The sequence below is a fragment of the Erpetoichthys calabaricus genome, chromosome 1, assembly GCF_900747795.2.
Source record: "Erpetoichthys calabaricus chromosome 1, fErpCal1.3, whole genome shotgun sequence".
Taxonomy (NCBI): Eukaryota; Metazoa; Chordata; class Cladistia; order Polypteriformes; family Polypteridae; genus Erpetoichthys; species Erpetoichthys calabaricus.
Genome location: NC_041394.2, coordinates 148,080,231 through 148,092,259, shown reverse-complemented (window position 1 = coordinate 148,092,259; position 12,029 = coordinate 148,080,231). Strand labels below are relative to the sequence as shown.

The window sequence follows — 12,029 nt, the reverse complement described above, 5'->3', positions numbered from 1 at the left end:
TTTTGAAGCTGTGTAGGTGGAATTCTTTCCCATTCTTGCTTGATGTACAATTTCAGTTGCTCAAAGGTCCGGGGTCTCCGTTGTCGTATTTTGCGCTTCATAATGCGCCACACATTTTCAATGGGGGACAGGTCTGGACTGCAGGCAGGCCAGTCTAGTACCCGCACTCTTTTACCATGAAGCCACGCTGTTGTAACACATGCAGAATGTGGCTTTGTATTGTCCTGCTGAAATAAGCAGGGTCATCCCTGAAAAAGACGATGGCAGCATATGTTGCTCCAAAACCTGTATGTACCTTTCAGCATTGATGGTGCCTTCACAGATGTGCAAATTACCCATGCTATGGGCACTAACACACCCCCATACCATCACAGATGCTGGCTTTTGAACTTTGCGCCAGTAACAATCCGGATGGTCCTTTTCCTCTTTGGCCCGGAGGACACGACATCCATGATTTCCAAAAACAATTTGAAATGTGGACTCGTCAGACCACAGCACACTTTTCCACTTTGCGTCAGTCCATCTCAGATGAGCTCGGGCCCAGAGAAGCCGGCGGCGTTTCTGAGTGTTGTTGGTATATGGTTTTAACTTTGCATGGTAGAGTTTTAACTTGCACTTGTAGATGTAGTGACGAACTGTGTTAACTGACAATGGTTTTCTGAAGTATTCCTGAGCCCACGTGGTAATATTCTTTACAGAATGATGTCGGTTTTTAATGCAGTGCCACCTGAGAGATCGAAGGTCACGGGCATCCAGTGTTGGTATTCAGCCTTGCCGCTTACGTGCAGAGATTTCTCCAGATTCTCTGAATCTTTTGATGATATTATGGACAGTAGATGATGAAATCCCTACATTCCTTGCAATTGTACGTTGAGAAACATTGTTCTTAAACTGCTGGACTATTTGCCCACGCAGTTGTTCACAAAGTGGTGAACCTCGCCCCATCCTTGCTTGTGAACGACTGATCCTTTTGGGGATGCTCCTTTTATACCCAATCATGACAAACACCTGTTTCCAATTAACCTGTTCACCTGTGGAATGTTCAAAACAGGTTTTTTTTTTTTAACATTCCTCAACTTTCCCAGTCTTTTACTGCCCCTGTCCCAGCTTTTTTGGAACGTGTTGCAGGCATCAAATTCAAAATGAGTGAAGATTTGCAAAACAACAATAAAGTTTATCAGTTTGAACATTCGATATCTTGTCTTCGTAGTGTATTCAATTGAATATACAGTGAACCCTCATTTATCACGGTTAATCCGTTCCAGACTCTACCGCGATAAATGAATTTTCGCGAAGTAGGATTCTTTATTTATAAATCGAATATTTTCGCAGCTAGAGTATAGAAAACCTGTTTACGACCTTCTAAATACGTTTTTTAACATTAGAGCCCTCTACACATGAAATAACACCCTTTAGTCACCATTACACTCGTATTATCCAATATATTAGACAAAATAAGAGAAAATAAGACATATTAGATGTTACAAATATTATTATTATTATTATACTGTACATTTAATTACACACACACACAGTTCTTACACACAACCACTAACCTATGAAGGCACAAGCTCAGTAGGAGAGCCTTCAGGTTGTAAGCTGGAGCGCTGATCGCACCCTTAGAGGACACAGACGCCCCTGGGAAAACCCCTGAAACAGCTGACAGTCTACCTTCACATTGCTCCTTACCCTTCTTACTTGCGCTATAACGCGCGATAAACCTCTCACGCGGTACTCCGCTTACTTAAAAGTATTGTGCAGTGCCTCTCAGCTTTGGAATTGGTTGTTTTGTTTCTCTCTCTCTCAGACATTCTCTGCTCCTGGTGGAACTGTCATCTCTGACTTGTCATGGAGCACGTTTAAACTTTTGAAAAGAGACAAATGTTTGCTTGCAGTGCTTTGAATAAAATTCTTTTTTTTCTACAACCTCCTGTGTGTCTGTGCAAATCTGTGACCCAAGCGTGACAAGGTGGTGCAATATCTTCAGCAGGTGCGTCGTTGTCTTCTTCCGCTGAAGGAGTACTAGGAGTAGGCAGTGGGTGTCTGGGTGCGCGGCTGAAGAACATCTTGATAGGCAGTTGCTGGCGCTGTCTTTTCATATGTGTGAGAAGGCTTTTGTAGGGTATTGCCATCTTTGATCATATCCAAGAGTTTCACCTTCTCCTGGATGGTAAGCATCTTCCTCCGGCGCTTAGTTTCATTGTCAGAAGGCTTAGAAAAAGCAGCACGTTTAGGAGCCATCATGGAACTTAGATAAAAGTTCTCAGAAAGCGCATGCGTAGTGACGTAAGCGTGTATAAGAAAAAATCACGATAGACTGAAGCCGCGAAAGTCGAAGCGTGATATAGCGAGGGATCACTGTAGGTTGAAAAGGATTTGCAAATCATTGTATTCTGTTTTTATTTACGTTTTACACAACGTCCCAACTTCATTGGAATTGGGGTTGTACATTGCTTACTACAATGTTCTACTTCAGACCAGTGCCTTTTGTGAAAAAGGAAAAAATTGCATATACAGGCAGTCCCCGGGTTACATACGAGATAGGGACTGTAGGTTTGTACTTAAGTTGAATTTGTATGTAAGTCAGAACAGGTACATTACTTTAATAAAGGTTATTGTTGACCGACTGTAACCAAGTGCTCTGCCAATGAATGATGGAGTTTCACCTCTTTCTGACCTTTTTATTATTTCTACTTTATTTTCAATGGTGATGGTTTTTCTCTTCTTTACTGTAGCACCAGCACTTGCATCAGATTTGTGTTTCAGAGACATTCTTGAAGGGTGAAGACAAAATGTTAAGATGAGCTCTTCTGTACAGCACTGTACGCGCTATCACAGCAGATTAGGCACCAGTCGTCAACACGTCTGATGTATAGGGTGGTCCAGATCTAATTATGCAATTTTCATTACGCTATAACTTATTCAGTTTATTACATAGAAAAGAACCCGAAAAATCCCGGACCATCGAGAAGTGTGCAAACTGACAACATGAAGAATCGTCTTCGCGCCAAACTGGAAACATCCCCGCATTAATCAAAGTCATCCAGATGATCTGGATCTGCAGAATTAGATCTGGACCACCCAGTACTGACAAGAGACAACTTCCTGCTATGTGCGTAACAGTACAAGCAGGCTTGCTATTGAGAATGAATGAGGGCAGCGAGGAGTGTTTCATCACCAGCCCACATCACAGTCACCTCTATTACACTATGCTGCCTGCAGTGTCTTGCCGCACCACCGCCCCCATTCAATACGCAGTCATCCAAGGCACACTACAATGTTACCCCCCCCGCCTCCCCGTTCACCCTCAATGGCCTCTGTTCAGCCACAACAGGGTCACCACTTGCAGCGGGGGGCGGGCAGTGAAACCGCTTGCTGCCGGGAGCCGCCCGACGGACACTACACTGCGTGAGCAGCGAAATCGACCCCGTCCAGCCACTGCTTGCAGCGTCCCCAGGCCGAAGATGACACAGCGGCAGTTACTGAGGCGCATGCATCACAGCTGTGGCCCTGTTCGTATGTTGTAGGTCGGATGTCCATAACCTGGGGACTACCTGTACTATTCCCCTTTTTTAACATGAGCTATGTGAGAGTGGGAAAGGGACCTCTATGCTATTATGATATCACAGAGTGTAGTTTACATTTGACATACTATTAGAAACACTGTACCCTAATTTGAAATCCTATGTACCAAGAAATTGTTATTTGGTAAATATACTAATGGGTTCTGAGCTTTGGAAGTGTACAGTTATTGGAACATGCAAACTCTTCCAAATATTAATTGAGCTGAATGAGCTAGTCAAGAATAAACTAGCTTGTTGTTACTTAAATTTCTAACAAAGAATACTTCATTACAATGACCAGAGAGATATGTCGTTACATTTCAAAGGTACCCATTATCTTCCAATTTTTACATTCTGTCCAGAAGAGAAAAAAAAGTGACTTCTACAGCACTCCAGACAATCAAGATTGCTAATAACGAGTAAGCATGACTGCGATTTTAACTGTGATAACTTGCAGGGAAAGTGGTAACATCAGAGAAAAAAGCTATCTAGTATCTTAGGAATAAACTGTAACTTGAGCTAATATGACCTTTAATTACGAGGGATGTTCAAAAAGTTTCTGTACTGTATTACTAAAGTATTAAATAAAGCAACTTGTAATGTGCAAGAATCACTGTGCCATATAATTAATCAATTATTCATCTTCAAAACAAGTACCCTCTTAACTACTGTATTCTTCACAAATTCTGAAACTCTTTAGCCACAGACTCTTTTTAGCAAAACATACGAGTTTCAAAATATATCAATATGAAAAACTCTTGCTCATATAGATGTAAAAAAAAAAACAAAAACAATGAAAGTGTGTCTTACCTTCAGAGAATGCAGACACTAGTAGAGTAAAAAGTTAATTAAAGCAAAAGACCAATTTACCCAAAAAAAGAAAAATCCTGTAATTGACAGTTTCAGGGAAAAACCTGCTGCTAAAATCAGACTTTGACATTTAGATTAGCCATTAGTTTTTGAGGAAACAGGGCTAATGTCTGCAAATAAACTCCCCCACAATAAAATACTCAGCAGAGTGAAAATGTGCATCTCCACTGCAAGATTACATAAAGACAAAAATTCAAATTAAAAATTCAGTGTTTAAATTATTGCCGTTTATATATTCTTTACATTAAAAATAACTACTTATATATGATTTTACACTATCAAAATAAAAACAAAATATGCAGTTTTATGGGCGTAATAGTACTCTACATGGCAAATAAGCTCAGCTAGTTGGCCAGATTTTCCATCTAGAGCTATTGTTCTGGAGGAAACCGTAGGAATTTAATTTAGAGGACATTTACAAAAATTACTAATCCCTTGCAGGTTAAAATGCTATTATCTAAAACGTTTGTGCCTAGTGAAAGGATACACCTGCTGCTTTTAAAGAGTTTGTAACTACTTTTAAATATAAAACATGTTACACCACAATAAAATGCAAATCTATGCTTGGAAAAGGAAATAAGAAATGTTTTTATATTGGTGTATTGTGATGCTCAAGTTACCTGCAGCTGGTAACTTTTCGTAAGACCTTGACATCGATAGTCATTAACTTAGATGGATTAGGGCTAATGAGAACACATAACAAGGAAAACGTTGGTGTAACAAAGTGATTAGTACTTTTTTTTATTTATCAACAAGTTGTCTCACATCAAAGTGCAGTGCTTCATAAATAAATAAATAATCCTTGATAAAACCAATGTTCATAGTGGAGGTTAAAATCAATCAATAAATAAATTCAACAAAGGTTAAAAGCAAGGTTTATAATTCACAGTTAGGATTTGTACTTAAAATTTGAGCCCCAGTGCCTCCTCCAGCAAGCACAATGAACCAATAAATGGCTTGTGTCTCCATCCCTTGGCCTCCGTGGGGAGAATGAGAGTTCTGCTCCCTTTCCCAATGTTATCCCTCTCTGTAAATGAGACAGAGCGGTTGGTCTCTCCTGCTTCCTGGATTCTCAACAGGTGTGACTTAGGTGGGACTTGATCCTGCCATTCCACCTTCCTTTACTCTCCTTTGATTTTACCTCTGGCTTTCTTTTTCTTTATTTTCTTGTTATTTTCCCTGTCAAGCTCTTTATACACTTTGTGAGTCCTTCTGAGCTCCATCCCAACAACCACTGGAACACCAATGACAAAACTAGCTGGGCTGAACACACCTTCACGTGCAAATGCAACCAGCCAATTTCCTTGTTAACAATTCTGGGGTCATACCGTTTTACAGCTACACACACCTACACCCACAGAGCCTGAGCTGCACTGTTTTTATTATAAAACCTTTTACTGCCATAGAATCCTAAAATGCAGCTTAATAATTCTTAATGTATGGACTGGTATGGGAACTGCCCAGACTGCTGTGTGGTTCAACCTGTTTGATGAGTTAATGCTGACTCTGAACCTTGCCACTCTGGATTAGATTAAGCACATTTGACAATATACTGCAAGTTTAAGCCTGGCATTCTGATACAGGAAAAAATATCAGAAAAAATACCTGCTATTGAACCCATTTTAGAGCAGAGCATTAGAAAGTGTTTCAAAAAGGATAAAGAAGTGCACCTGTGTCCGCAATATATATATATTTTAACAAAGAATACAACTTTCAGTCTGAAAAGAACATGCAAATAAATGATGCTGGTATCTACCAAAACGATCAGATTTTCTGATTTCTAATTATAACCTGACATGGACTTCTTGCCATACTGCACACCAGTGATATTTTTCATAACGAAAACGAGAACTAAAAATATTGTTTTTTGTTTTACAAGAATGAGAACTGAAATTAAGGCAAACAGAGAAACTAAAATTCATAAAAATAAAAATTAGTGATATGTTAACGAACTAAAACGAGAGTGAAAATTGAGTAAAACGAAAAAAATAGCAATAGCATTTTTGTTCAATCCGGTTCAGTCGTTCAGAGGGGTTGTTTGTAGGTCGCCCTGAGCATTCAGTTACATTGCATTGTTTACTATGCGGTGATCTTGTACCTTAGGCTTACTATAGTCATGTGGCGCAACTTCCGTAAAAGACCGTTGTTTGTTTGTTGCACACATTTGGTTCGTCGGCTTGAAGCAGTAAGCACATGCTGGCGACGATGGCGAGTTTTGCACAAATGTTTGTGTGTAGAAAGCAAAAAAGTAATGTGTGGAAATACTTTAAGTACAGCTCAGATGATAATAAAAGCAAATGTAGTGTGCGAGAAGAAGAAAAAAGAGTCTCTGAGTTTCAGTGTAGGACCAGCTGGATCAGTGCTTAGTGGAAGTCTGGCACTTTTCTGGTACCATCACTGCACTTCATACAGGAACGTGCATTCTCACCTGTTCTAAATTTGTCATTGCAGTAAAAAAAGTAAAAAAAAAAAAAAAAAAAGATAACATAAAATAAATTTGTCCACTGGGCTGTATGATTCTAACAATTATGATCATTTTTATAGTCAAAATCGCTGAATTTGTGCATTTCCTGATCAAATACAGAGGAGAAACACAAGGTACGGCAGCGACAAGATGAGCCGAGCCTCATCTCGGACAGTGCTATCCCTCAATGCTGATGCATGCAATTAGCGCATGCGTGTTGCTGTCTCTCTGTATGTCAACAATATAATGTTTGCATGCACGTTTATTATACACTTGACTTTCCACAGTCTGGCTAATATCTTTAAAGAATGTGTGTGACATATTTAGTCTTGCTGATAGGACATAAAACTGCAGTGAAAAGGCACAAGTTGAGACAGACAATACTGTGCCACACTAAAGCCCAACAGGTGCTTGTTGCTACTGTTCTACGCAGAGACTCTTGATGCCAATAACTTAGTGATATCAGCAAGTCAAGTGCACTGCAGCGGTCCATTTATTTTTTATTTCGACTGACTGCAAAAATGGAAGATTAAGACTTTTAAAACTAAAGGAAAATAAGGACGACTTTTACAAAAAAGTGACGGAGATTTTCGTGGAGAAGGATAGGCGCATGGACTTCATTTACAAATAAAGGTAAGACCATAAATGGTTTTCAATTTTATAAAATATGGGATCAGACTAAGAAAAAAAAATCCAATATTTAAAAACTAACTTTTGGCCTTAAATAAAATATTCTTTTGTTTTTCTTGCTATCCACCCATTGCATGGCTGCACTCGGGTCCTAATCTGGATCCTGAGTTGGTTTGTCGTATGGTGGGTGCAGCAATGCGCTGTATAAGTGCGTGCTCCTAACCTCCTCCTCCTCCTTTTGTTGAACAGTCTAAATTAAAATTGATTAAAACATCAGAATTAAAAGCTTTTAAAAACAACTAAATATTTCAATTAAGGTCAAAATTGAAATCCATTTTTTGTACACCACTCTATACTTTCATTTGTATCGAATGAGTTTGAATTGTGAAATTGCAATGACAAATTTAGAACACATGGAGGGTGCAGAGCAAATGCGCTCTCTCTTGCCGCTATAAATGCAACGTTCTTTCTTAGCCAAATATGCACCTTACCTATGTGTGTGTAAAGAATGCTGATGAGATATGAAACATAACCAGTAGTCAATGTGCATACTGCCAATTGAATAGTGGATAAGCTATTCTTTTGGGTTCATATAGTAAATATAGTCAGAGTAAATCTGACTCTGAAGGAGTCCGTGCCTCACCACCCATGAACGTCACAGCACATCAGTGCTTCAATACTGGCAGCAGAAATTGTCAACATACAGTCTGCTGGCACCAGTGGATAGAACCTTGTCTCTGCACCTGCATTACAAGACGCTCGTCAAGCGAAAATTTTCACTGTGTGGCTATCTGGCAAAATGGACATTGTTGTAACATGAAAAAATCTCTCGAAATGCGTGCTTGTTTAAAGCTTAACAGCAACGTGCTTGCACAGACTGGTTTCTTGGGTTGAAACATTTGATCTTGCTGACTGTACTCATTAGACCACTTAATTTGTTTCACCATTGATAGTCAAGCTGTGTTTAACGGCATTATGAACTGTGAGTGTATTTCGTTGACTGAAACATAACTGGCATTGAAATGTGTGTAGGCCAGCATTTGTGGTCTTGCCACAGAAAAAAAAAAACTAAAATTGTACTAATATTATGTAAAAAAGCTAGAACTAAATAAAATAAAAACTAAAATTTTAAACACAGAACTAAATAAAAATAAAAATTGTTGACTCCGCTGAAAACTAGAACGAAATAAAAATAAAAATTAATTTTATAAAATAAAATCTAAAACTACAATTAATATCAGAACTGAAATATCATTGCTACACACCTGTGTGTCCAAATCATGATATATCCCGCTTAAACATTGCCTGCAACAGTTAACATCATATTGACAGGTGCCACTTTTAGACTTCTTTACACTCTGAATTCCAACTATTTTGTTTGGAAGAAATTGTGAGAAGATAGTTTTTGACTGTATACACTTTATGGAGAAAGCACATATGTAGATTACTAATAGTTCATGGCTAATTTTTAAATAGTCAACTAACTGACATCATTCTAAAAACAAAATCATTGTTACTTTTATAAAACCAAGGTTTTATCTAAATTTTATAGTATGGTCATTTTGCCCATCATTAAATATACACATCGAAAGGTTTTTAACATCACCGTTCTTTTGGAATAAAATAACATTACTTTGAACTTGTAACTCAGGAAACAAACTATTCTGCTGTGTCTCAATAAAAATACACATTGAGATTAAATTAGCATTTTAGAAATATAAATGTTATTGAAAACTACTATCTGCTATGCATGTTCAAACTGCAGTGAACATGAGTACTGCAGAAAGGCACACTGTCCACAGCACATGTAGAGAAAATGAGTTAGCCACGCACCGTTTTACTTTGCAGTCCCTGTGGAGTGATTGATTGTAAAGGTGTCCCACTCTGCATCGATCTTCGGTCATTTGGATATGCATACTAAAAGATATATAAGAAATATGTTATCTTCTGATTTTGCTTTCATTTAAAACATAGTTAAGCCACAGCCTGATCCAAAAAGAGGAGTAAATATTTACCTATTTATCAAACAGTAATGAATATAGAACAGACATCATATTATTCTAAAATAGTCTGTATTTTCCAAAAACTTGCTCAAAACATCTGCTACACTCAAACTGACCTACAGTATACTGTCTGCCTAAACAAAGGGTGAATGGATGAAATCCACATGGCTTAGTTGATCCCATCAAAAAGGGAAAGAAAAAGAATTTCTACCTACACATGGGTTTAATTAGCACTTAAAATCCATGAGTTAAAAAAACAATCAAAATTCACATTTCATCCTTTGGACATCTCCAGTTAAATTACTGTCTGGGATTATAGAAACTTTTTTTTTTTATTTAAAAAAAAACCAAAGTGGATTGAGGGGACAATAAACACAGTATTTGTTGTGAACATAATGCAGAAGTAAATTCTGGACTGGTAAAGGTAAAAACAATTTACATATTCAAGGACAAAAGATGCCATTGAATAAAATGTTAGGATGCTTAATTTAACTTGGGATGGGACCAGCTTTCAGGTCTTCATATTAACATAGCACTACTTAAAATAAATCAATTTATCACAGTATATAGTTCAGTATGTTAGTCTGAAGCAGGATAACAGTATCTGCAAACAATATAAAAGTAAAATTTGAATATAAACTTACTTACCTTATTAAGATGAGTTCTGTGTCGACGGTCCATTGTCACATCTCCTCGAAAAACCGGGGATGACACTTCTGATCTGGATCCTGCATTGTACGAACGTAGTGGAGAGTAGCCTTGGTAAAGGGCGATGGAGCCATGAGAGGGTGATGGAGGAATAGAGTGAGACACCTGCTCTGAAATATTAATCATTGTTTTTGGACTTGTTAAAGTACCATAGGCATTGATTGGTGTCTGCTTTGTGTAAACCTGTCTCTGCTGCCACTCATACAATTGCCACATGGTATCATCACGCATTGATCTTCGTTTTTCTTCAGAACCTAAAGATCCGAGTACCCTATCATATACAAAGGGTGAAATACTGCAGATGCTGTCTGGTCTGGTGGTACTATTTCGAGGGAGAGTCCGATAGCCCTCAGGATAATGGGGCACAACCTGTGTTCGATAGCTTGGCATGTTCCTGGGTAGTGTCTGATATGAAGTAATGCTGAAACAACAAAAAAAAATAGGTAACAGAAGTTTTAGTTATAAATAACTTCATTTTAAAGTCAAATCACAGGCCTAATCAAAATATGACTTGTAAATATCTGAACAGTTTTCAGTATGTGCACAATGTTTTATTTGCAAATGCTACTTTAAAATCTAAAACAAATCTTTTAAAATGTTAAAAAAAGGAAGTTTCACCACCTGTAAAATGTTAGGAAAAAAATTCTTTATAGAAATAATTTACTAAAGGCAACTGCAGCATGAAGGGACCAGCCAGCAATCAAAAGCAGACAGTATTTACTCCTCACATGTGATCAGTAATCCTTATATTTTGCCAAGGAATAAAAAAGAAAACATTGTGAATAATCAGGTGTATACCACTTCGCTTTAATGGTTTATACACTTAAGATAGTGGGGAATTGTGAAAAATTACTTCAGTTACCTTTACTCAGTCGGTATGAATGGATGCAGTATAACAAATCAAGAGATTGCTTTTAGAGAACAATTTACAATGTAATTTTTCTGACTTGTATTACTGCCTTATTAAATAGAAACAAGTTTTAGCAACTGTGGAGTATAAATAAGTATGGAGATAGCTTTCTGCAATTTTCATTTTACAAACTTGAGTGAAGTAAGTGAACAGCTAATGGCAATTACTGTATGATTCTTAATAATAAGAAAGCTATATGTACAGCAGAAAACTAAGAAACAGCAGCACATAGGACTTCAGTTAACATTCATTAACCGGCTTTTTGTTTTCAATTAATGCTATGTAGCACATAGGTAGATCCCCAGTAAATGGCACACAGTTCAAATATTTTATGTGATATATATTTCTATAGAAAAGAAATGCATTTTAGCTGGCTCCCTAACTGTGAACCAATTACCTGCAATGCCCTTTTCACCTTGACAGATGTGAAAGCTCCACTAGAACAGACAAAGGTGAGGTTCAATTTTTAAAAGCACACTGGTTTTATCATTGCATAATAAACTATGGGTAGGCAAGCATCTGCAAAAAGGAATAAGGAAATAGGGAAAACATAAGCGGTGAGAAATGTCCCAATGATCCTGTCTCTTTTGGGCACTGAAAAATGCAAGCCTCTGACTATGGATTGAAAGAGAATAACGACCCAACAACAGCTTCAAAAAACAAAGAGGTGTATACCTAGATTAAAGTGAACATTAATGAAAAGAACCCATGATACACTTAGTTGATTTTAGTATTTTTTAAGCCCACTAAGGCTTGTGCAACTTTTTCTTTCTAAAATGGATATGCCCTAACTCTGTCACTGCATCACATACTATATTAACTTGTGGTAGACAACCTGGACTCATTCTAATTTGCGTTTTTGACAAAAACTTAAGTGGAGG

At 37.7% G+C, this 12,029-nt stretch overlaps 1 protein-coding gene across 11 annotated transcripts in view; it reads right to left on the bottom strand.

Annotated features, from left to right (window-relative positions):
- plekha5 (pleckstrin homology domain containing, family A member 5) overlaps positions 1 to 12,029 on the bottom strand; it is a 493,187-nt gene that overhangs the window by 116,870 nt on the left and 364,288 nt on the right. For all 11 annotated transcript variants that reach the window (XM_051935440.1, XM_051935428.1, XM_051935392.1 and 8 more), the window contains 2 exons: positions 10,179 to 10,659; positions 9,361 to 9,444 (listed from right to left, as the gene is read on the bottom strand). In XM_051935440.1, coding sequence (XP_051791400.1) covers positions 9,361 to 9,444; positions 10,179 to 10,659 — 565 coding nt within the window. The remainder of the gene's footprint in view (positions 1 to 9,360; positions 9,445 to 10,178; positions 10,660 to 12,029) is intronic.